Raw genomic sequence first — 23,832 nt, 5'->3', positions numbered from 1 at the left:
TAGGCCGTGTGTTTTTTGGCGGATGCAGAATCTATAGGTGAGATATACCACAAAAGGCTCTGATAGTTGGGTCCAATGAATAAAAACACAACTATTAAGAGTGCAGTAAAATCAATGTTTAGAAATGAGATTTCTTAAAGCTATCACGAACGTACAGAAGCCCAAAAACGTTACGAGCGAAGAAATTAAGAAATATCTAAGAATTAATTATTTTCCGTGAAAAAATAAAAGAAATTAAGAAGCATAAGAAGAGTACTGATAATGAAAATGCGGAATATTTCTTCAAGACAGAACTTATTTATAGATGAAAAGGAAAAAGCGACCAAGGATAGATGAAACCGAAATGTTCAAAACAGGCTTTTTCTGTGAAATAAAAAAGGAAACAAAAACTAGCTAGTTGTCTGCTTAGCTTCTCGGAATCAAACTTGATAACATTAGATGAGAGACCTTCAACGTTTCATTCTAGTTACTACCTTGGGTATATTATACGTTAAAGATACCAAGAAATTATATACTTGGTTTTAATCCTTTTGCCAAGGAAGCAAAACAATGTTTTGCGCGTGAAATATATTCACGTCTGAGCTATTTGCATATAGAGGCTGACTTCATATCACTTGCCTTAGTATGTATCCCATAATGCAAAGCAACCCCCCTTTCAGACGTGTATAATGCTATGCATAATGGGAAGGGCCACTACCAAACCGGTTTCGATCTTTATTGAGGTCTCATCAGTGGGAGCCAAACCCGGGAAAGATACACACACAGAGAGAGAGAGAGAGAGAGAGAGAGAGAGAGATTAGACACCCCCTTTAAAAGTGGTCTGTACCTCTCTACCATTCCGAATGATAATTTATCATTACTCTTCCCCCCCCCCCACCAACATACTCGTTTGTTTTCATCTAATTATTAACAGTTAATCGTTAATTGGTGTATTTATCTAAGGAACTCAACGAATCCAGTTCCTTAAAAACGTGCCAGAGAATTTGAAAATCATATCACAATCAGGATTTCATAGGCATTTGTTCCAAAAGATATATTAGGAAATCCAACTGAGGTACACAAACATGTTGGTATTAGCAAATGTATTGTTATGTATTCATAACACATTCATATTTCTATCAGTATGTCGCGTATGCTAATCCACAAATATCCCAACAATATTCTATAGGTCTAACCATGATCTGTTTTTCTCTCCATTGATGGAAGTTAATGTAAGAAACCGTGATAATCCTCTCATTATATGAGGGATATGTGATAGATAAGCCTTCGGCATGCGGTTTTCTTTCATTATTGTTGGGAACGGCTCTCGGAAGAGCAAGATTTTTATAACATCCCGGTTCTATGAGCAAACAGTTTCAAGCTTCAGGTATTAAAACATCGAGTAAGCTTAATTTTCTTGATTGTTGGTTTGCGTGAGCTCGCGTATAGCTCTTTTGGTGCGTCTGTGTGGTAGCTGAGTCTGTTTTATAAATGACTGTTTTTTTCATTCTTCTTCTCCCAAGTATGTAAAGTAGCAGTTGAAGGATTTAAGTGTGCTGCCTTGCCCGAACGTGCTCTCTACTGAAGCTGTTAATCACATAGCGCTCCAGGGTTCACGAAAATGTTTATCTGAATGCCGAGGTGAGTTTGCGGAAATAAATTGCCGAGAAAACACACGAGTAAAACACACACACACACACAAACACATACGCAGTCCAGCTCTTCAGGTATCGTGCGTTTGTTCTTCTGCACGCGCAACATCCAGAAAAATGAGGAATTCCATTGAAGAGTTATCGTGTGGTAAGTACCGAGATGTCCTTAAACTCTTCTAATCATCATTCGCCCACCCCTGTGACCATTAACCTTTCCAAACTCCGTGTGTCAGGAAAATATCGTACACAATTTATCTGTGGGTGGAGAATTTGTCTATTTATCCACCACCAGGAAGCTTCCCTTTTAATTGAAGGGAGATAACAAAAGACTGTTTAGGATTCTCCTTGTGGACTTTTCTAATCGGAATTCTTTGATTTGTTCTTAATTATAAGTGGATAGGAAGAGCTTCCAACTAAAACGGAATTTCTTCCAATAATAAACCTGCGTGCAGACAAAGAAATATAAGTCTAATAACTAAATGGGCTGGTCGTTTTATCATTGCGTATTTACTTCTGTCCAACCATATGGTACATGTTACAGGTGTCTGCATGCAAATACATTGGTGTGCGTGTTTCGTTTCTATAGGAGATTTTGAATTTGATAGAAATTTAAAGAACTGCGGTAGTGTGGCTTCTACTATTCACGAACGTCCCCCTCACAAATCAAAAGGAGGATGAACGTTCGTTTAGCTGATAGAAATGAAATAATGTGCTCAGAATAGGGCACACAATCGTGGATGAGAAGAGCAAGAGCAACCTACACTGTCACTATCTTTTCTTTTGTAATATCTCGTTTTATATTCTTCCACGTCTTGAAGATGCTTTTATCCTCCTTCTCTTGAAGATGCAACAGATGTTGAAGATAGTTTTCGATTTCCTATTATTTATTTATTTATTTTGCATGTGACTTTATCCACGAAAGGTTGTAAACCTATAGTACATTAGTACGGTGGGTGGGCTAAGGATTTTTCTATTTTTATTAAATTTTATATTTTTAGAGTGGATCATCGGAAAAAATAATTATGGAGTATTTGGAAGAGTCACATATTGAGAGCTAAGTAAGAGAAATTGGATTTATCTATTTATCTATTGGATTTATCTATTTATCTATTGGATTTATCTACATCAAAAATTAGAACTCATTTCGTTTTTATTCTTTTTACAACACATTTACTCATTCAGAAATAGTAAAAGAATTTTTCAATATATGACATTCTTCAATGATTTTCCTTATGCGAAATTTATAACAACTTAAAATGTAAGAAAGCAGTCGAATCTGACATTGGGGAAAACGTAAAGTGTAATGAGGACGAGGAAGAGATGCCATGCAAACATTATTTAGCAATGCTGAATAGTTGTCTTTATGACACACAACTAATGAACAATTCCCACATATTTCGACAAGTTGACTTTGGTAAGAGTTGGCCTATAATAGTGCTTAAACAACAACGTTAAGTAATTGTAAAAACAAGAATTTTATTCGAGGATGTCAGTCCTTAATTTTTGGATAATGAGGAAGTGATCTATTTATGCCCAAGTAGATTAACAATAGAAATGTGTTGGGCTTTTAAAGACAAGATTGAATTGACGATCCTAAACAGAGACTGTAGGTTTTTAGAACGATAACTCGCATTTTTTCTCTCGCCAGTCTTTCCAACCAGCCTAAGAACACGCATCAGACAGATAGTAATACACTTACCTGCCGGAGCATATCTCCTACCCACACCACCTCATATCTCCGAAGCATTCTGGATTCAGAGAAGCTTTCTGGATCTCTATTCTAATAGATCCAGAACAGGTGAATTATGTTTTTGTACAAAGATTGATTCAAAGATATCCTCTCAAAGATATCCAAAGATATCGGACAGAATGGGATATATCGAAGTCAAAGGAAAAACAGGTTAGTTTCAGTTATTCTTTAAAGAACAGAGGACTTGATCCATTGTTCATGCATTCCTTTTAGATTGGAGACAACCGGAAGCTGATATATCTTCTTCACTTGTATATCTTCGATTCAATAGTAGGAAAGAGGGAGAAAATCGAAGCTAAGGATTTGTTTACTTTTTTAGAATTAATGTTATGTATTTTTATGTTTTTTTTTAAATATTTCTTACATAGCGCAGAAACTCTGCTTTGTAGACCAATGGAACATTTTCAAAACATTCTCGGTCCTCAATAAGCAGTGGTCTCAAAGCAGCCGATGGAATTCATCTCATCTCCTACCTAAGGAGATTTACAGACATACGAGCCCCTGCTAGACTCGTATCTGCAGCCTATTGGTTGTAGAGAGAATACGTTAACCACTCGGCAATGATGATAGTTTCCATAATGAAGTAGTATCAACAAACATCGTTTCAGTTTTTGTACTTGGAAAACCAATCCAATATTCACTTTTGGTTCCATTCCAAAGTTGAATTTTAACGTCTCTGGGACTTTTAGTAGTATTTACAATTCAAAACAAATCTTTGAAGGAGCAGATCATGGATTCTTCGTTTTTTTTCCACAGTGATATGGAATAAAAATATGCTTACACTTTAATGTAGCTCACTGACTTGATTCGGTTGTTAGGAGTTCCTTAATAACATTGGCATGCAAATAATTTAAGTTAGGATTAGAAATATCCTTATTATCAGTCCTTTACGTGTTTGCAACATACTCCGAGCTTACAAAGTCTTGTTCCGTTCAACGTCTATGTCTTTCCAAAATGAAAGGTCATCTTAAGGATCACTGATTTTTATTATTGAAATAAGTCAGGATGCTGGGATACTCTTGCGAAAGGATGCAAAAAAAAGGCCTCCAGATGGTTTACGGGAGGGGGGGGGGGAAAAGAGGTACGCGCGATGGAAAGCATTTCTAAGACGAACATGGGCCACTAGGCGTTAGTGGAGTCTGGGATTGAAAAGAGGAATAAAAAGAAGAACGTAAAAAACAAAATTGTTAATCGATTCTTCAGTTAGATAAGGGAAAGCCAAGGCCAGGCATAATAGTGTTTGCGTCTGAGTCTGCACAGCAACTTTCTTCTTAATTTTTTCCTTCTTTTTTTCCCGCTGGTATAAGTGTCACACTCTTGGCGATGTCTCACTCTACTTCTTCTTTCATCTCTCTCCTTTTATCTGTGCGTGTCCATCATTCTGTCTCTCTATCGAAGAAGTGCAAAAGAGAAAGGCCAAATAGCTACGCGGATCATACCATAAATAACTACCAGTTTAATTACAGAAGGCTCGTCAGCCTCTCCGCATTCCTCCCGCGAAGTGACAATCCCGCTGTGATAAATCGAGCTAACTAACGCTGCACTTCCAAAGAAATCCCTGTTTTCCGGTTTTCATTCTTTTTATAATGCTTCTCCAACGATGTCATCGTTTCGTTCTGTTCCATTATTTCTACTCCTCCCTTGATTGCCACTTTTTCCCCAACTCCGACGATCATTACGGGACTCGTTAGTCAGGCCCCAGCAACGCATCATTCGTTTCTTCTTTTTTTTTAATTAAAAAAATGAAATCGCTTCGTTGGGCGACAAGTGAGAAATTATCGATGCGAAAATTGGGTTATTTTGGATCGAAAACGTTCGTTCTGGGAAGCCCTCTTTTAATGTTTAGTAGCTAAAGAGGGCAAAGAACAAGAAAATGCATCGTTTTCCCACCCTTTTATAGTGATGTTGTTTAATTTTGAATTTCTCAATCCCTTAAAGTTATTGACGATACTAAGCCTAATGACTCAACAGTTTTTCGGCCTACTGGCTGTTCTGAAACTATCACCCCATTATTTTCTGGCTGTTATTTTAAATGGTTTCACTCCCTTGTCATTATATTTTTTTTTTTTTTAGTTTAGTATTTTCTCTTGTTTGTTTCTGTCGTTTGAGTATGTTTAACGAGAATGAAAAGCAATAATGTGATTTGTAAGTACTAGGAAAGTTAAAAGTAAAATAACCTGATAGTTTTTTTTTAACTTTGAATTCTAAGTCGCATGTTGTAGTCCAATTATAAGATTTCGCTTCACGAACGGGAAAGTTTGCAATAGATTAAAATGTATTTTTTTTAACAGCCTTGAAAAACAGCAAAGAACACGAAAAAATAGTCTCCATTCTTTTATAATAATATTGTTTAATTCTGAATTTCCGAATTAACTTACTATGCCTAATGACTTAACAACTTTCACTTATTAGCTAATCGTAAACCATCATCCCATATTAATTGTGACTGGTCTCTTGAATCTTCGAACTCATTAAGTTAATACTTTTTTACATCATTTTTAATTTTATTTTTTCCAGTTGTTTTAGAATACGATCGTTTATCACTAATGAAAGAAATTGCTTGAATATGATAATGATATATGGTTAATCTTAGTATATAAAAGAGTGAATTAGCGCAAATGACGATATAAATTATGAAAAAGAGTGTCTGGAAATTAGAAGTATTTTTAGTTCAAGTTCCACTTTCTTAAAACGTCCTCCGATTGTGAGATCTCTTTATGAACAAGAAAGTCTGCAGTAAGTCAAAATCAATACATCATTATAGTAACTTTATATTTTAATCGACCAAATTTATGTCTATTCAAATTCCTTTAATCTCACTTCCTGAATTCACCGCTAGACGAAGGAATAATTACTTACTCCAGGGAAAAATCGTTAAGTATTAGGAACAGTAGATGGTGTTTGTCATTCTCGCCACTCTGTGGGGCGTCAGAAGCGAGTAGAAAGATCGGGATCTTGGTGATCTTTGGAAAGATTAGTGATTCGTTCTAGAAGGATTAGTTTGCATAATACAGGAGGGATTAGTAAGACGGATAGTAAAGTGGGAGAGATTATCATTCATATGCTCTCCTTCATGTCTGTTTAACATACCAATCAATCACCTCCCAAATGGGTTGCCAGTTCTCATTGGTTCCTGATATATACGGGTACTTCTCAGGGATGCACCAAAATTGCAGCATGATACATTCTTCGATGCTTAGCGATCGAGAATGCTTGAATAGCTATACGTTAAAAGGAACTTTTTCGAATTTTGGCTTTTAAACTTGGTTTAACTCGAATGGGAATGGAAGAGAGGAAAAAATGTTTGGTTTCTTCCTAATGCTTGAAATCTAGTGGCAGACATATGCTAAGCTAAAGTTCAAAGCTTCTCAATATAAATAGACACAAAAACTAATCTATTTCAAGTATTTTTTTAGAATTATAATATAAATTTTAAGAACATTAAAAATGCCGTATAAAAATTATATATAATTTTACTTTTATTTAAATTAAGGGTTTAAACTTGACTATTAATTCTGACACCAATTCTAGTATACAATACTAATGAATTAATAATAATTAATTGTTATTACACTTGAGAGAGATTGGATTCATTCAATCCAATACCCTTGGAGGGTAATGGATGGTAATGCTGAACCAAGGAAGTTAACTGAGGTTCGGCTGTTGCTGTTATCCTGGGTGTGAGTTTTTGAGTTCGCTCCCTTAGGGTTTTTGCCTTAAGGGAGCACCTTGAGTCTCCGGGGAGGGTGTTCTCCGGCAGGGCCCGCTGAAGGGTTCTTGTCGGTGAATTATTTTCCTCGGAATTTGAGCGGTTCTGCTCAGGAGTCGGGGAGCCCATCGGGGTGCTAGGATGGGGCGGCCGTCAATGAGTGGAACCAACGCTGAGACATGGACGGTCTTTCGCCCACTATGGAGTGGCCTAGAGATCGTCCGATTTTTTGAGATTTTACCCTTTACTTACTAATCAGGGTAATGGATGGCAAGGCTGTAGCCAATGAAGTTCTAATCGAGGCTCGGCTATTGTTGTTACCATGACCAGAGCTTACAGCCCTATATTACCTCTATAGATTTTCTTCTACAGATAATGGGGAATATGAAAAGCATTCTTGCTTCACCCATCTACATACACACACACACACAATTTTTTTTTTTACAGACACACACACATGTCAGTCTGTGAAAATATAAATAAATTCGGAATATAACGAAGCGGAAAGCTACAAATATAAAAGGCCCAAGTCAATCTTACGTCCAGCTGAACACAGCTAATTTCACTGGGAGAGCTTATAGCTCATAAACACTCCATTTAAAGTTCTTCCTTTACAGACAAAGGGGAATATGAGAAGCATTCTTGCTTCACCCAACTCGCTAGAACGTTATTCGTACATGTGAGAAGAATTAAGTTCTAATCCATTGTGGAGGTGTATAGTATGTTTTATTCTGGGCGAATTATTATATGCATGCGGTAGAACACTGAGATCAGTCATAATATTGCCAATTGTTGGTTGGCTACACTACAGCTGGAACTTGAATCATGAATCCAGATCACGAGCATCATATTAACGTATCTTCGGTCATTTCGGTTTAATATTTATTTTTAATTGTTCATTTTGGTCAGAGTAATGCGTCTATATTGCTTAAAAGCAATATAGACGCATTACTGCGACAATCATGTTATTATGCAAATTTTTTAGGCTATAACGGAGATGAGTGATTTACTCGTAAGTCACTTCGGCTTTGTATGTAGATAAATAACTACAGAGAAAGAATAAACAGTTGTTTATATGTGCTAATGAGCAGCACTTAAGCATTCATAGGTGGTGCACTGTTAGTAAGGTACGGAAGAGGTGGAAAGGTAACATTTAGTTCGAGACATGACCAAGTTGGCGTCTAAAATGTTGACTCACAGGAGGCGATGATTATTGAAAAGGTTGGAACCTCATTTGGCTTTTACACCTAGAGAATCTGAGACCCGTGTTTAGACCTGTGTCTAAACACGGGTCTGAGAAGCTGGATTCTATTTCGTATCTCTGCTTAGATATTCCATGAAAAATATTTTTAAACAAAAGCATTAAGAGAATCAAAATTTTATCTGCCTCATCTCTATCGATGAACGATAAAGCATTTATTCATCATTTCAAAATTATTAATTCAGAGAGGGGGGGGGTAAGATTCAGTGATTATGATTATTGCACATCAGTAAACTTACTTTGCTACACGAAATGTTTTTAGTTTTACCGATTGGGGGCGCTTGCAACTTCCATTAATCAAACATCAGAGAAAAAAATTCGAACACACTTTTAGTTTATTAATTTTTTTTTTTCTTCGCGACTATATTTCATACAAGATGGCATCGCTACGTTTTTACTCTCCTTTTTATCAGAAGATACGGAAGCGTTTCATTAGATATTTCTTCCTTCTGGAAAATACCGATACGACATTAGGAAAATGTACTTGGATGTCTTTTTTTCCCCCTTTCTTGTCTGTCTCTAGAAGACATTACAGTTATTTGAAAAAGCTGAAAAAGTTTATTTTGAAAAGAAGACATTGAAATAGCATTTTAGCACTCCGATACTAAGAAGTGCTGATTCTTTATCAAGTTTCTTTTTGCCCAATGACTCTACTGATGTGTGCTGGTAGCGAACGAAAGGAAAGAGTATCAGGACTCTGTGGTCGAGATTATATGTTCACAAAAGGCACCTTTCAACTACCTGTATCATCATCATCACCTCTGGCAAACAGCCAACGTTGGCGCATACACACACGAAGCTAAACTTGAAAATTTCCCTGGAGGGAAAAAGCTGTCGTTAGCGCCTCCACAACCCGATTCAACAGCATGAAACTTTGGTAGATATCGCATAACACCTGGGCCTCACCCTTAGGCGTTGCTCATGCGTTGGTTCCGTTGTTTATTTATTATTTTTTTTTTTTTGTAAACCCCAGTTGCTTGGTGAGCTTCGAAATCTTTTACACACTCCACTACGTCACAGTTTTCAAAATGAATTGCTTCAAGCTAAGCGACCAGCTCTTTCTCTCTGTCTATTTGTCTGTCTGTCTCTCTTTTCTGCACGCACACACACACACACACACACACACACACACACACACACACACACACACACACACACACACACACACACACACACACACACACACACACACACACAAACTATTATTACTACTACTACTACTATTCACAACTATTACTATTACTACTACTACGGCCGCAATCAAATACTTCGAGAAGGCATAATATACCTGGTTCGTTAAACGTGCACAGAGATTGCCAAAAACATCAATAGCAGAGCTATCTACAGGTTGCATTAGGAAGGTGTAGGGGTCTAAGAAAACTTTATCACTCTTCCTGTTGGACCTGGCGTTTTTATAACACCCGTTACGGTCACTATTACCCGTGGTATTGAAAGGAACAGATATTTCCTAGAGCTCCCCCTGCTGGGTGTTCTTTTCCAAGGCATAAAAAGCCTGCTTTAGTACTGGCCAGTAGCTATATAGCCGGTGGAAGATGTTGTAATGGGACTTTAAGCTCAGACAGAAGGAAGAGCTTCTATTTATACATCTATATGGGCGTGCAATCTCCAGAAATCTTACTTGCTCTTTACTATCCTGGTTTAGTCGTTAAGAGTATCTGTTTTTTTGTTCCACTTTCCCTTTTGGCTACGCTTGGATTCCATTCTAGAAACATAACGACTTTTATATGAAATAAAATAGACTGGAAGAGGAAGAAATAATTTTTTTTTCCTTACTGAATTATAGAGATGGTTTTTATTTAACAAACGATGAAGTCAAGATGAATAATAAATTATAAAGACATTAGTCTAAATGTCAGAGAGAGAAAGCTGCATCTACATAAAAATACAATTGCTGATAGAGTAAAATCTACATAGATGTTAATATCTGAAACAGCAATGGCCATATTATACTGAGTTTCTGACATGCGCAGAAAAACTTTTGCATTGATTAGTTCTCTTTATATGCGTAAACGATTATGAAATTCATGCTTGTCTTTCAAAACAATAAGATTTTTGAATTTTTGGATATATATTTGGCTCCCGTCAGTCTAATGGGATGAAAAGGGTGTTTAGAAAATGAATAATATTTTAGTTCACATTAAAAAAAATATTTTTGGTATTTGTGTATTTTAAACACAAGATTGGCACGCATGACAACAAGTGGTTAAGCTGAATGCCATCATAATTTGATAATTCTATTATGATATGTAACGTTTAAACATTTAACTGCTATATTTAAAATTTTAAAAATATTTTAAATAAATTTAAATAATTACTTAAAAATAACTTATTTTTAATAATTCGAGATAAAAATTAAAAATTATATTATTATTAATCTTGAAAAAAAAACAAATAAACTTTATTTTCTTTTAACACCTTAAAAGAAAAAGAAGACTAAAGATTAAAAATAAAATTTAAACCAGTGAAAATTATGTAAATAAATGAGATAATTGTAAAAACGTTAAAAGACAGAATGGCAAAAACTCAGTTGTTTTAGAAACTATTTTTATTGAATATTGATAATTGCAATAATAACCAATAGTTGAGAACCACGCTCCCTGATAATTGAGGCGTAATTTAATCACGCAGTAGCAGTTGCGATTTCAAGACTACGTTTGGTTAACAGCTACTAATAGTTATATAGGATTAGTGAAGCGCAGATAAATAATATGTAATTATGAGAGAAAAAATATTCCAGAAGCTATTGAAATATCTGTATATTGTAAGGAAAAGATTTCTTTCTGATCATATCATTTTCGGATTTATTTTTTTACGTCCATCTATGATTGCAACCAAAAAACAATAGTTATTTTTAAGAAGATTGTGAACATGTACATAATTTCATAAAAATCGGGGCAAGGTGCTACCGCTATCTTTACACATATACACACAAATTGCGCCTGGTCTTTAAGGATAAACCATGATAGCACTACAGTTATTTTTTAGAGAAATAAACTAAATTTCATTACAAATTATACCGGTTAGTCTACTCGGTACTTTTAAACATGAATCACACACACAGAAAAATGCACGAGCCGTAGTTTGCGTAGTTATCCTTTTCTTCACAAATACTTTGACGTGCAGACACTGGCTAACAGATCCCTGTCAGCAGAAGATGTGGATCTCCTGGTAATCTGAGATTTGTTGACTGTTTGGGCCTCGACTTGAGAACTTTGATTCTCTTCATGAAGTTGTATATCTCCGCAAACACAAGAAGGTATTTACTGTCATTTATTCCATTCCATCTATCTTTCTTTCCTTGCTTCAATCTGTCTTTTGAAGTCGATTATTACAGAAGTACAGCTTTGCTTTCCAATCTACTATAAAAAAAAAAGAGCAAAGGGGATGACGAAATAGGAGACCACACAAAACCAGAGCAAACAATCGATTTTGGTAGAAACGACATTCGCCACTTCCCAGCAGTCCTTCTGTGTGCGGTCCAAACAAACCAATCCATCACATCATGATGACTTTGTCGATTCCTTTTAGATCAGGTCAGCTGCAGGGGCCATAAGTGTTCTCCGATATTTTAAAACCCCCTTTTCTGAACGATCTTTGAAAATATCTCCTCTTTCCTAGGAATTCTTTAAGAAAGAGAACTGAGTTCAAAAATTAAAACGAAACAGCGAATTAAATGAATATATCGCTTATATTTGAAACAGAGCAATGCCTTCCTATAAAATTACTGTACGAAATCAAAATCTTTAATTTATTTGAGATAACCTAATAAAATTAAATACCAATAATAAATTATAATTTAGAATATTATAGATCCAGTCATATTTTATAGACAAATATAGAAAAAATCTTTAAAATATTGCCATTAATACTTTCAAAAAAAAATCAATAATATAAAAATAAAATAACATAATTAAAAAAATCTAGATGGTGCTAGTGTTGCACAACAACTGTAATCGACATCATTTGTATACTAAAGATAGATGACTGTTTAAAATAGTTTTTAAGTGCATTTTAATTACAGAAACGAAAAACCAAGAAGAGAATTATTTACAAAATTGAGCTAAGTGCTTAAAACTTCAGATAATTCCCAAGATACATACAAAAAAAAAAAAAAAACAAGGTTTTTGTGCAACAAGTAACCATCGTTAATTGACTAAGTGAACCGCATAAAAATAACGAAGCATTTCGTTCTTCTGGCAAGTAAAATGTGCAAAGAATGTTTGCAATTACCGGCAGCCAAATACTCATTGGAAAAGAGGGAGGGGGAAAGAAGCGAAACCGAGATTCTCCCGTCTACAAATTGCGGTATTTTGCCCACTGTTGTCAGTGGCAAATAAGATGAAAGGCTTGATAAAGGCCAGATCTGTAGCTGTGAGAAAATCAACAACACAGCCCGCTAATATTAATTATTCATCACACACACACACACACACACACACACACACACACACACACACACACACACACACACACACACACACACACACACACACACACACACACACACACACACACACACACACACACACACACACACACACACACACACACACACACACACACACATTCGGCAGGAAAATCAGAGCCACCAAAAACTTACAGCTTTCTTCTTATTGATTCTTCTTAGACGCATTAGGAGAACGCTTTCGCTGAACTCCCTCTTGTTTTGTATCCCCCTTCTCTCTCTCTCTCGAACAGATTCATGCATCCTTTCTCCCTACCCGACTGCTCAGCCGGCCAGTTTGCCTAGAGATGAATGCTATCCTGTAAGCTAATGGATCTTCGTGCAGTATTTTCTAGTGCTGTGGTTTAAAGAATTGAAAGATCGACTCACCATTGATCAGCACCTACCTCCCTGTGTTTCCCAGACTCAACATTGATCACCACCCTCATGACTCTGTTTCATATGGGTTTCTCGGTCTCTCAGTAGGTTAATGCGATGCCTCCATTTTGATAATACGACATTTATCAGCATTTGTGCTATATTGCAATGTATTCATGATGAATAATTTAAAGGTTTAATGTACTCATTTATATCTCTGTCTACGTCTTCTATTTCTCTCTTTTTTATATAACTTCCTTTTATCTTACTCATTTCTCTCTCTCTCCATGATCTATTGAAGTACTGGAGAGAGATGATATAGACGTTTTCACTTTCCATTTCTTTCTTTATTTTCCTTGCAAAAATTATCTATTTGATGTCATCACTCTTCTCATAGCCTCTTATTCCTTCAATGATCACATCTCACCATTGTTATTATTTATTTATTTTTTTGATAAGTCACACATAAAGATATCAATTATCAGAATATTGGAAATAATTGTTCTTATTTAGGTGCTTATTGAAACTGTTCACTACTTCAACTTCCAACCTCGAAACATTTAAAGCTAAGAATTTACTACCTTGTGATAATCACATAAATTGAATTCATTCTATTAGCACAGGTGAATTAAATTAAGTACAATGACTCAGGGGATTTCCGCTTGTCTATTGATAATCTCCTATTTAGCTACTTAGAAGAGGCAGTGACTTGTGCAGTGTAGTCATTTCGGTTGTCATGGATACAGAACTGTTTAGGTTTTTTAACTAGCTTTTCTATAAATAGAGAGGTGAGGTTTATGTGCTTCATGCACCTACGCCACTATCCTCATTCATTTGTGACAGTTGTTATGGAAACATTACTGTCAAATACTAACAGGATGCTGATAACCACAACCGCACGTGTGTGCGTGCGTGCATGCGTGCGGGAAATTGTCTGTCTCTCCTCACTATAGGCATCCTTTTCTGTACTTCACGGAGATTGCCTACTTTGTGTTATTTAGTAGGAACCAATAGTTCTAACTTAAATCAGATATATTCTCTAAGTACATATCTGTCTCTGTGCAGTTTCTGCAGTTAAGTTAGGACTATTAGTTATAGCAAAAGTTTCAAATTTTCATCATTTAATAGAACTAATAGTCCTAACTTAAGCATATATGTTTTCATCCTTGTCTATGTGTATGTGTGTGTGTGAGAGAGAGAGAGAGAGAGAGAAGTCTTAGTGGGCGTGGTTCTGTCATATCATATGTGTTATCTTAGTGGAAGAGGCAGCCAGTGTCTCCATAGATTTCTGATATTCAGAATTGTGTGTTTGTTTCCACACAGTTCTCACATCAGTTGGCTGTCATTTTCACGTACGAATATCATAATATACGTCAAACATGCACTGCTCTGGAGGAGATGGAAGTAAAGGAGAGTAAGTTTCTTGGATTAAGGCCAATTCTCTGCTTGCTTACCATTTTATGCAAGGAGAAATGTTTGAAATTATCAACTCGATGCTCCTGAAACCAACAAACGAGCGAGTGAGGTTAGCTCTAATTTAATATAGAGGCAACTAAGGTTATATGGAGAGTGTATTTATCTGCTGTTTGAGAGTATTCATCGGTCGAAAAAAAAATAAATGTGATTTCTGTTTAAAAAATAAATAAAACCATCTGTCACTTTAGTTAATTCCAGTTCGCTAAAAAAACTTTAAATAAATATTCCTTCGAATCTTTTGGAGTGGATTTGAAAAGGTAAAGATTAACTTTTTCGAATGTGCTCTACAGACACAATGGCAAGCGAACACTTATAATTGTGTCTCTTGCTAACAAAATGCATCACGGTTTATTTTTAATAAGTAAATTCATTTGACTTACATTAACTATTATTACAGAAAACTATCAAAAATTGTGTTCTATCATAAAAATTAAAATAACTGAAGGTGATTCTCTTCTTTCTAATAAAGCAAGACATTAACTTCTTTAAGATTCTAATTCGATGTTATCAGCGAATGTCAAGGGCAATCTTTCGAAAATGGCCATCGAGAGAAAAATTACAAAAACAAAGCCTCGGCGAAGTGTTGTTCCTAATAAACAGAAATTTCTTTATCTTTATGATCAGTGTCTTAAATATGAAATTTATGATAATATTCATTAAATTATTATTATTATTATTATTATTATTATTATTATTATTATTATTAAACAGTTCAATTAAACTTATATTAAATATATTTGTTTAAATTCTTGTAATAGTACTTTTCTTTTTCTTTTCTTTTTTTTTTATAACATTGCATTTTAAATTTATCTAGCGAAATATTTTGAAAATATATTATAAAATATTTCCAATTTATAAATATAATTAGTTTTTAAAATTTTAAAAATTAAATGGCAATGTCTTAAATCAGTGTTTCTCAACATGCACTTTGTCATCATGAATGGGGATCTCGAAAAAAAACATGATTAAGAAAATAATAATGAAATGTCTGAAAATATTCTGTTGTTTTCCTAGCTTTAATCAGCTTTATTAATTTACTGGCCAATTTCTTTTTTTGTATGGCGATTTTTAAAAACTGTAGGTTTCGAGAAATGGCAGCTAATCGCATAATTTTTATTGCTATCTGTAACTTAATTTTGTATTTGATTAAATGCGATGCTGTATCTCATCCTATGTATTATTAAATAACGATATTATATTTAAAAAAAAACCATAAAATTGTCAAACCTTAATGCTTTGAATATGACCTACATCCGATATCAAACCCATGATTGAGGATCTGGTGTTACTGGAATCCGACATGAAGCTGAAGTTGATATATTTATCATACAACTTCATCGATAAACAAAAATAGCACTCGCGCACACACATACACAATTCATTAAAATATATTTTATATTTTATAGATGACCTTATAAATTTATTACTTAAAATACTTCGTATATATAATCATCTCCATCCCCATCACTTAATATATTGATTTACATTATTTTATCAGCGTTTCCTTAGTCATGAGTACTTAATAACCATTAAAGGTGTCTATGTTTTTGTTTATAGATTGTAGATTATGTGTAATATTTATTGAAGTTGTGTTATTTGAGAAAATGTTCTTTATCCATTTAATGCTTGTGTTTTTTAATACATGTCGAAAGAATGTTTAAATGAAAGCAGTAATAGATTTAAAAAAATTATGTATGCAGATGGTTAAATTGATATGTTTTTTATGACATATGCACCCTTAAAAGGTGCTTCATATTTACTTCTTTTGCATTCTGAAAAAAAAAAAAAAAAAAGAGGCTCTTGAACAAAAGCGAAAAACGACAAACCATTTTAATGTGATTTGATCCTTATTAGTGAGGCTTTCGTCTAGAAACAAAATTATCCATCTGCATACATCCACTATTATTTTGTAAGTGCCATTACTTCTTATTTCACTAGACGTTTGCTAATAACTGGAGTTTTTCTCGTGTTTACTTTCCTCCAGAGAAAACTTGCTTCATATCGTAATCCTTTCCACAAGGCTGCTTCTCTGCAGCCCATTTTAACTTTACAGAGAAGCGCCCTTGCAAGGGGTATAGCTTTAATTGTGATAAAGTGCATGTCTTACAGCTGTCAGGTTTAAAGCTTGACCTATTATACCGGCGGTAATAACTCTCAAGCAGTAGCTAGGTAGTCATTTATCTCTGTTATCTGGGGACTTTAAGGCAAACAAAAGCGGGATTTCCTCAAGGACTTTGTACTGACATAAGTGTCAATAATTCCCACAGGCTGTCTCTACGACTCTTCGACCGTCACCTTCGATGGAAGCACCAGGGATTACGGCTACCTAGGGAGAGCGGGGGGCAGTGATGTCGTCGATCGCTGTGTTCAACGAGCGCACCTAAGTGGCCATTCTACGAAAGAGCCGTGGATCGTCTTTGACGACGAATACAGCGACAATTCTTCAGACTCTTCGGGATCATCCTCTTCTTCCTGTATCGCCAACGACGCCTCGCACGTCAACGATAGTGGAAGCCTAACGTCGGAGAGCTTCAAAGGTCATCAGACGGACACCAACAGTTCTGACGACGGCAGCGGAACTGTCGGCTACACGTATGAAACGTTTTTAATTACGGACGGTCGAGCTCGACGCAGGAAAGATCCCTCAGCTCCCCGAAGGGAGCGTTCTCGTTACACGTGCTCCGAATGCGGTAAGCAGTATGCAACCTCTTCCAACCTCTCGCGACACAAGCAGACCCACCGAAGTCCGGATTCTCAGCTCGCCAAGAAGTGTCCGACTTGCGGGAAAGTGTACGTCAGCATGCCAGCCTTGTCTATGCACGTGTTAACACACACCCTCAGTCACAAATGTGCAGTGTGCGGGAAAGCTTTTTCCCGACCGTGGCTGCTGCAAGGTCACATGAGGTCACACACGGGAGAGAAACCGTTCGGTTGTGCTCACTGTGGGAAGGCTTTCGCTGACCGTTCGAATCTCCGGGCACACATGCAAACACACTCAGCCTTTAAACACTTTCGCTGTCACAGATGCAATAAGACATTCGCGCTGAAGTCTTATCTAAACAAACATTACGAATCTTCCTGCTTCAAAGAAACCTGTGACCCGGTCGCTGATAAAGAAGAAGAAGAAGAAGATTTCATCGCAGACTTGGAGTAAGTAATCTCCTGTTTCCAATACATGCTTTCTTGAACTCACTCTACGATAGTGGAGTTAAGAGCTGGAAGAGTTTATTGTGATTCAGCATGACTGCAGTTATAATCTTATCTCTAGTCTTCTACTCATGTAAAATATAAGTTAAGGAAAACGTATAAGAAGCGAACTGCTCTGCTGTATATTCAAAATAGCTGTTTATTTGATTTTAGACAAAGGAAAGACGTGGCATCATTATTGGTCTATTTGCTAGGATAGAATATCGCTGTAGGCATCCTTTTGCATAGCTCTAGGGAAATAATATGCAATAATCAAGTCCATGGAAAATCGTGGAGTACTTTCTGCTCCTATCAGAAGAAAATTTAGAAATCCGAAGATGATTACGACAGATGAAGCGACTATTCACTTTCTGAGATAGAATTACTGTTTGAACTATTGTTACGCAAAATTCCTTTGCTTTGTATACCTCTGTAAAGATGATTTTAGTTGACAACACTAACGAGTAATCTTTAAGAAGTACAAAATATGGAATTGCTTTAAGAAGTCTGTTAAAACTGCATCCAACATTTCTATTAAAATCCAAAAGAAATCCCTCACAATAAAATAAAAATAAAGTAATATTTGGAATATTCACAACGCCATTCGAATTTAGTTCCAATTGTGGGATTAAACGTAATCTCATTAATAAATATATTAACCTTAAGATTTAAAATTTATTGAATTTCTTTCATATTAAATATTGAAGAGAGAAATTAATTATAGATTGACAACATTAAAATTAAATATGAATCGATTTTGAGGAGTATATACTTCATTACTTAATATAAAACTGTTAAAAGTGCTCTACATTCTTCCCGCAACGCATTTTTGAAAATAAAATCTCAACAATTAATTAATTTCGTGTTTTTATCCTTATACTTCGCTTCTTATCCTACCAAATTCATAAATATTCTTCGTTTTGTACCTTTTTCATAAAAATTCATAAATGTTTCTTATAGCTTACTCAAGTTGTCATATAAAAACATTCACGTTAGTTTTCGAATTGTTTCTATTTCTATCGTCTAAAACATATGAAACATATTATTACAACAAATGGAAACCGATCTTCACAACACCAGAACTAATGAATTAGTATTATATCAGATTCTAAAGGGTGTATTAAAATTGAACTAGTAATTTAGAAGCAATAAAGTTTTATATCTTAAAGGGGATGTAATATACTCATGACTATTTTTATTGTATATTTATATATTTATTTTTTAATTTATTTCAATGAATATGTTCCACCGTATAATGTAGATGTCCTTTATCATCATTTATAACGCTGAATCATGGCTCAAATATTGTATGTAAACAAGATATTTACAATAACAAAGTATTTATTTATATATTATTTACTTATTTATTTATTTAAATATGTTTATTTTTATTTTTTGTTATTTTATGTATTTTAACTGTTGTAGATATTTAGCAACATCATATTTAGAATTGTATATAAATAAATAAATAATAATATTTATATATTTATATATTATAAGTATGTACATGTATTTGATCTGCATTGTTGTTCGAAACAAAGTGAATTTCAGACAGCTTCACAGTTTTTTTTTTCCTTACAATCTCTGCATTTATGTTAACATAACTTTTATGGATTTTTTTACGGAAGGATTAATATGATTTTTTAATAAAGTTTCATACTTTTTTTAAAAAAAATTGTTTATTGGATTTCAGTTTTAAATTATATTTGAAGTAGAAAACATATAAACTCAAAAGAATTGATTTGGATACTCATTTATAAAATACATCAAATAATATGCGACCAAGAAGAATCTCCAGTTTGCTTAAATATTCGATTATAAATTTAATTTTCGAAATTTTATCGTATAGAAACTAAACATTAAGAACTTGTAACTGCTTACAAACAGCGAAAAGATCAGTATTTTCCTTTTAATCTTGGACGTCTTCTTGGTCCAAAGGACAATAACAAGAACAATAAGCTCATCTGGTATTCTTGAAGCAATAATGAGAAATTAACGACAGAAAGGTCATCAATTTCTCGTAATTGTACGGCAGTTCTTTTGCAAAGAAATGCAATCATAAAGTCAGCTACCACTTGTGTTGATTATGTAGCTTCCCTGAAGCGGGGTAATTACTGTATGATAAGCCAACTTTTCGCACGACCAGCAAACCATGATGTTGGCTTCGAAACCTAACGACTTCTGGTGTGATTTTTAGCCCCACGTGTTGCCAGCGCCAGAGAACGCAGGCGTCTGTCACAAACAAGTCGCGAACCATGCTTTGATTGCAATAAAATAGAGTCAGTGTTGTAGCAACTAGACCAATGCGTTTCAATATTTAATGGCACCGTATTGTACTTAGGTGATTAATATATGAGCAAATGGATAGTTATGCTTTGGCTGAATCAAAAATGCTTTTACAGTAGTTTCACAAATAGCGTATGGCTTTATACGAGTGCCGTTATAATCGGCTTGAATATTTCCATTTAGAATTCGGCATAATGAGAGATTTATCGGGTTGTTTTTAGCAAATGATCCTTGTCACTTTTATCTATCATGCATATATGCATGAATTAATGATGTTTAAGTTAAAACAAAATTCTGATTTGGTGATTATGAGAAGATGATCTACGTTATCTACATGTTCAATACTTTTTAATCAAAAACAGTTCTATGATGACTATTCGAAAATTATGCATTTATAAAACCAATTTTAAAGGACAAATTTAGACGACTACAGCTTAGAAGAATATGGCCCTAAGAATGCAACACTTCTGACTTAAAAATAATTATCAAATAACACTTCTGATAAGAGTATTCTCAGAAGTGCCATATTCTACGAATATAATACTTTTAGATGATAAATCTAACATATTGATTCTTTTAGAAGACGATACATCTAAAGAAATATGATACTTTTTAGCAAATAATATTTTTAGATGATATTTCTAGTTTACTTAGGAAGATGACATTTTCAGATGAGATAAGACTTCTAAGATGAAGATGATTCTTATACCACAATTACATTTGCCTTTTAAAAAGTGTTATTTATTTCTAGAATTAGTTTATAAACGGAATAACTTCTCAGAAATGTCGTTTTCTTGGAAAATGGCGTTTAAGAACAAGAAGCCCAAACGATCATGAAACTGCTTAGGAGTTGATGCATTTTAAGAATGTGATATGCATAAGAAAATAATTAGTTTAATAAAATGATTCTCGTAAAACGATACTTCTAAGTAAAGATTATATTTTAGAATTCTTGAGAATGTTATACTTTTAGCAAATGATCTCAGCTAAAGATGTTTCTTTGAAGATGATGTGTTTAATAAGATGATGCTTCAAAAGAGATGCTATAATTTGGAAATGATGATGATGATGATGATGCTAAAAGTGATAGTACTAAAATAATTATCTTCTGTAAATCTGTCCGCCTAGTATCCAGTTTTCATGATTTGAAATATATAAAGGCATATAAATAATTATAAGCACTCTATTTTGGTATTTATATCACTCTCTTTTGTTGGATAATGACTGTATAGTATCAAAAGATTCGGAGAGAATGATTTGAGGATGCTTCGCTATAGAACTCATTTATTTTCCACTTTAGATGAACTCATATTTCTGTAGCAATAACACCAAGCTATGTAAATAGGATATTTAGAGCAATAGAAGTGTATCTGAAGCAATAATCTATGAATATAAGGGATTATTAAACCCTGAACAACGATATGGTAGCCATGATCGTATTATCATGGAAAAAGATTTCAACTATATACATAGTTTTTATCTATAAGACTAATGGAAGACTATATGTGAGAAAATATATACCTGTATGTTTTTTGAAAAGTTGCTCAGAGACAACCTTTAGCGGTAAAAGAACGAAACCTATTTATCCTTTCAACAAAGACTCCATGATTTTATATCGCATATTTATTTAGGAGACGTAAAATATTTATTTATTTGATGTTTGTGAATTACAGTTAGGAAAGCAAACAGACATGGATTAAGGAGGAAGAAAATAGTTCGAATTTATGTCTGCCTGCCTTTTTTTTTTATCCTAAATACCGAAGCACTTTCGAAATTGACGAGTATGGTGGCTGGCAATTGCAATCCTTCGTTACACTCAATGGGTCACGCAGGAGAGATATTTAATGCTTCTTATACATGCTACAATTTAGCTAAACGAAACAGGATTTAAAAGAAATGGAACGATTTAAAGAATACGTTACAATTTTGGCTCTTCTAGAAACATAAATTGACGAATGATAATTATGTTTAATACCAGAAGTGAAGGAATCTTCCTTGAGATCCACATCTGAACATTGACATTTAGCGAAAGATGTAAAATTCTTTGGAAAAAAAAGAAGATGCAATAATCTCATTACATCGATGCTTACATCTAACAGAAATCCATAAGCTTATTACCTATCTATAGAAAAACTTCAAGACGCCTCGAAAAATCATTCAACTGAATGGAAAGCGACGAGATGAATGTCCTATGACTCACTTGACAATTACCGACTCTCCTACTACAGATAATTACAATCTATCGACCGTTTTAGTCGTTTCTACGATACATCAAACCTATCATTACCTTTGGCCAAGACAGCTGTGTTTATTTTACAAATTTAACGATGTCAGAGATACTTGCTTCTTTTACGTCGAGGTCGTTTGCCGTCTTGATGTCTTTAAATATACGATGGGTGTATGTGGATGATATTGATGGCTTGTAACACAGAGCACACTACATCAATTCCATTTCTAGAAGACGTAAAATGCGTTCCTAATACTTTTGGAAGGTAGTGTACATTTTATTAATAACGAAATGCAAAGAGTTCTATCTTGTTCTGAAATAATTTTTTTATGAGGAAGAAACTATTAAAATTTAAAAATGATTATATTTTGAAGTGCAAGTGGTTTTTATTTATATTTTATATTTTTTATTTTATTTATGGTGTCTTTCCTTTTTTTTGTATTTTCTTTAATACTATGTCTTCCAATGATTTTAACGATGGTTTTATGAATATCATTTGTTTTGGTAAAACTTTGTTTATATTAGATAAAAGTCTGTTACAGACTAAGTGGAAAAATGGCTTTATATAGAACTGGTGCATGTTTTTATTTGATCGTGTCGAAAGTTATATCGTTGTTGCTGTTATTTCAAATGTAAACATTCTCATTTGATATCAAAGTACTTAGCTGAAGCAATACTTGTCAATATTATGGTTCTTGAGGTCAAAGTATTCTCGATATAGCAATATGCAGTTAATGTGCTTGCAATAATCTTAGCAATGAGAAAGGAAAGTCACTTTAAATAGTATATTGTTTTACTGATGCAGCCTATTTGAAATATGACTTCAACTAAGTCAAAATGATTGCCATCTGTTTGCTATCCTTTGCTTACGGTAAGCAAACTGTACTAGTCAAAGTATATCTTTTAACTATTACATAATTTAAAGGGTTTTATATCAACTTATAGTTGAAATAAGCATTTTGATTCTCAGTACATTGTTGGAGGAGAACAGAAGACAGAATTGGAGTGTCAGGCCCATTTTTTATAGTTATCATCGTCTTATGCATTCAGCATAGTTGAGCAAAGTAGTTTTATGTCTTTGTATACGTTGCTAACAAAGGTCAACGAAAGCTTTTCAAAGTTATGTCCACTTAATTTTCATTCAAGGCTAATAAATCGACTAATACCACATCCAATCTTACCTATTACTGCAGGAGAATAAACTGTTAAGAAAGAAAGGGTACACTTCTTTCTTGATGTGTGTTTCTATTCTTTTATTTATGTTGTGTAGAAAAAAAATATATTTAAAATCTTCTGTAAAAATGTTATGTAATCCTTTTTCATTTTCAATAAACATTTAAATGCATTTCCATTCACGAACGAAAGGACTGGGAGGAAAAGGACTTTTATATATAAATTATTAATTAAATATTTCGCATAATAATAATTTAAAATCATATTTTTATAAAAGCATAGAATTGAAA

General features: G+C 34.2%; 1 protein-coding gene across 1 annotated transcript in view; it reads left to right on the top strand.

The window, feature by feature from the left end:
• The window catches only part of LOC150103480 (uncharacterized), a 196,606-nt gene that overhangs the window by 36,132 nt on the left and 136,642 nt on the right, over positions 1–23,832 (top strand). The window contains exon 2 of the mRNA XM_090398487.1: positions 16,938–17,820. Coding sequence (XP_090254613.1) covers positions 16,938–17,820 — 883 coding nt within the window. The remainder of the gene's footprint in view (positions 1–16,937; positions 17,821–23,832) is intronic.

This window comes from Typopeltis vanoorti, chromosome 9 (assembly GCF_054136105.1).
Source record: "Typopeltis vanoorti isolate ZY-2024b chromosome 9, IOZ_Tvanoo_1.0, whole genome shotgun sequence".
Lineage (NCBI taxonomy): Eukaryota > Metazoa > Arthropoda > Arachnida > Uropygi > Thelyphonidae > Typopeltis > Typopeltis vanoorti.
The sequence above is the reverse complement of the archived record's forward strand: the minus strand, read 5'-3'. Positions and strand labels throughout refer to the sequence as shown.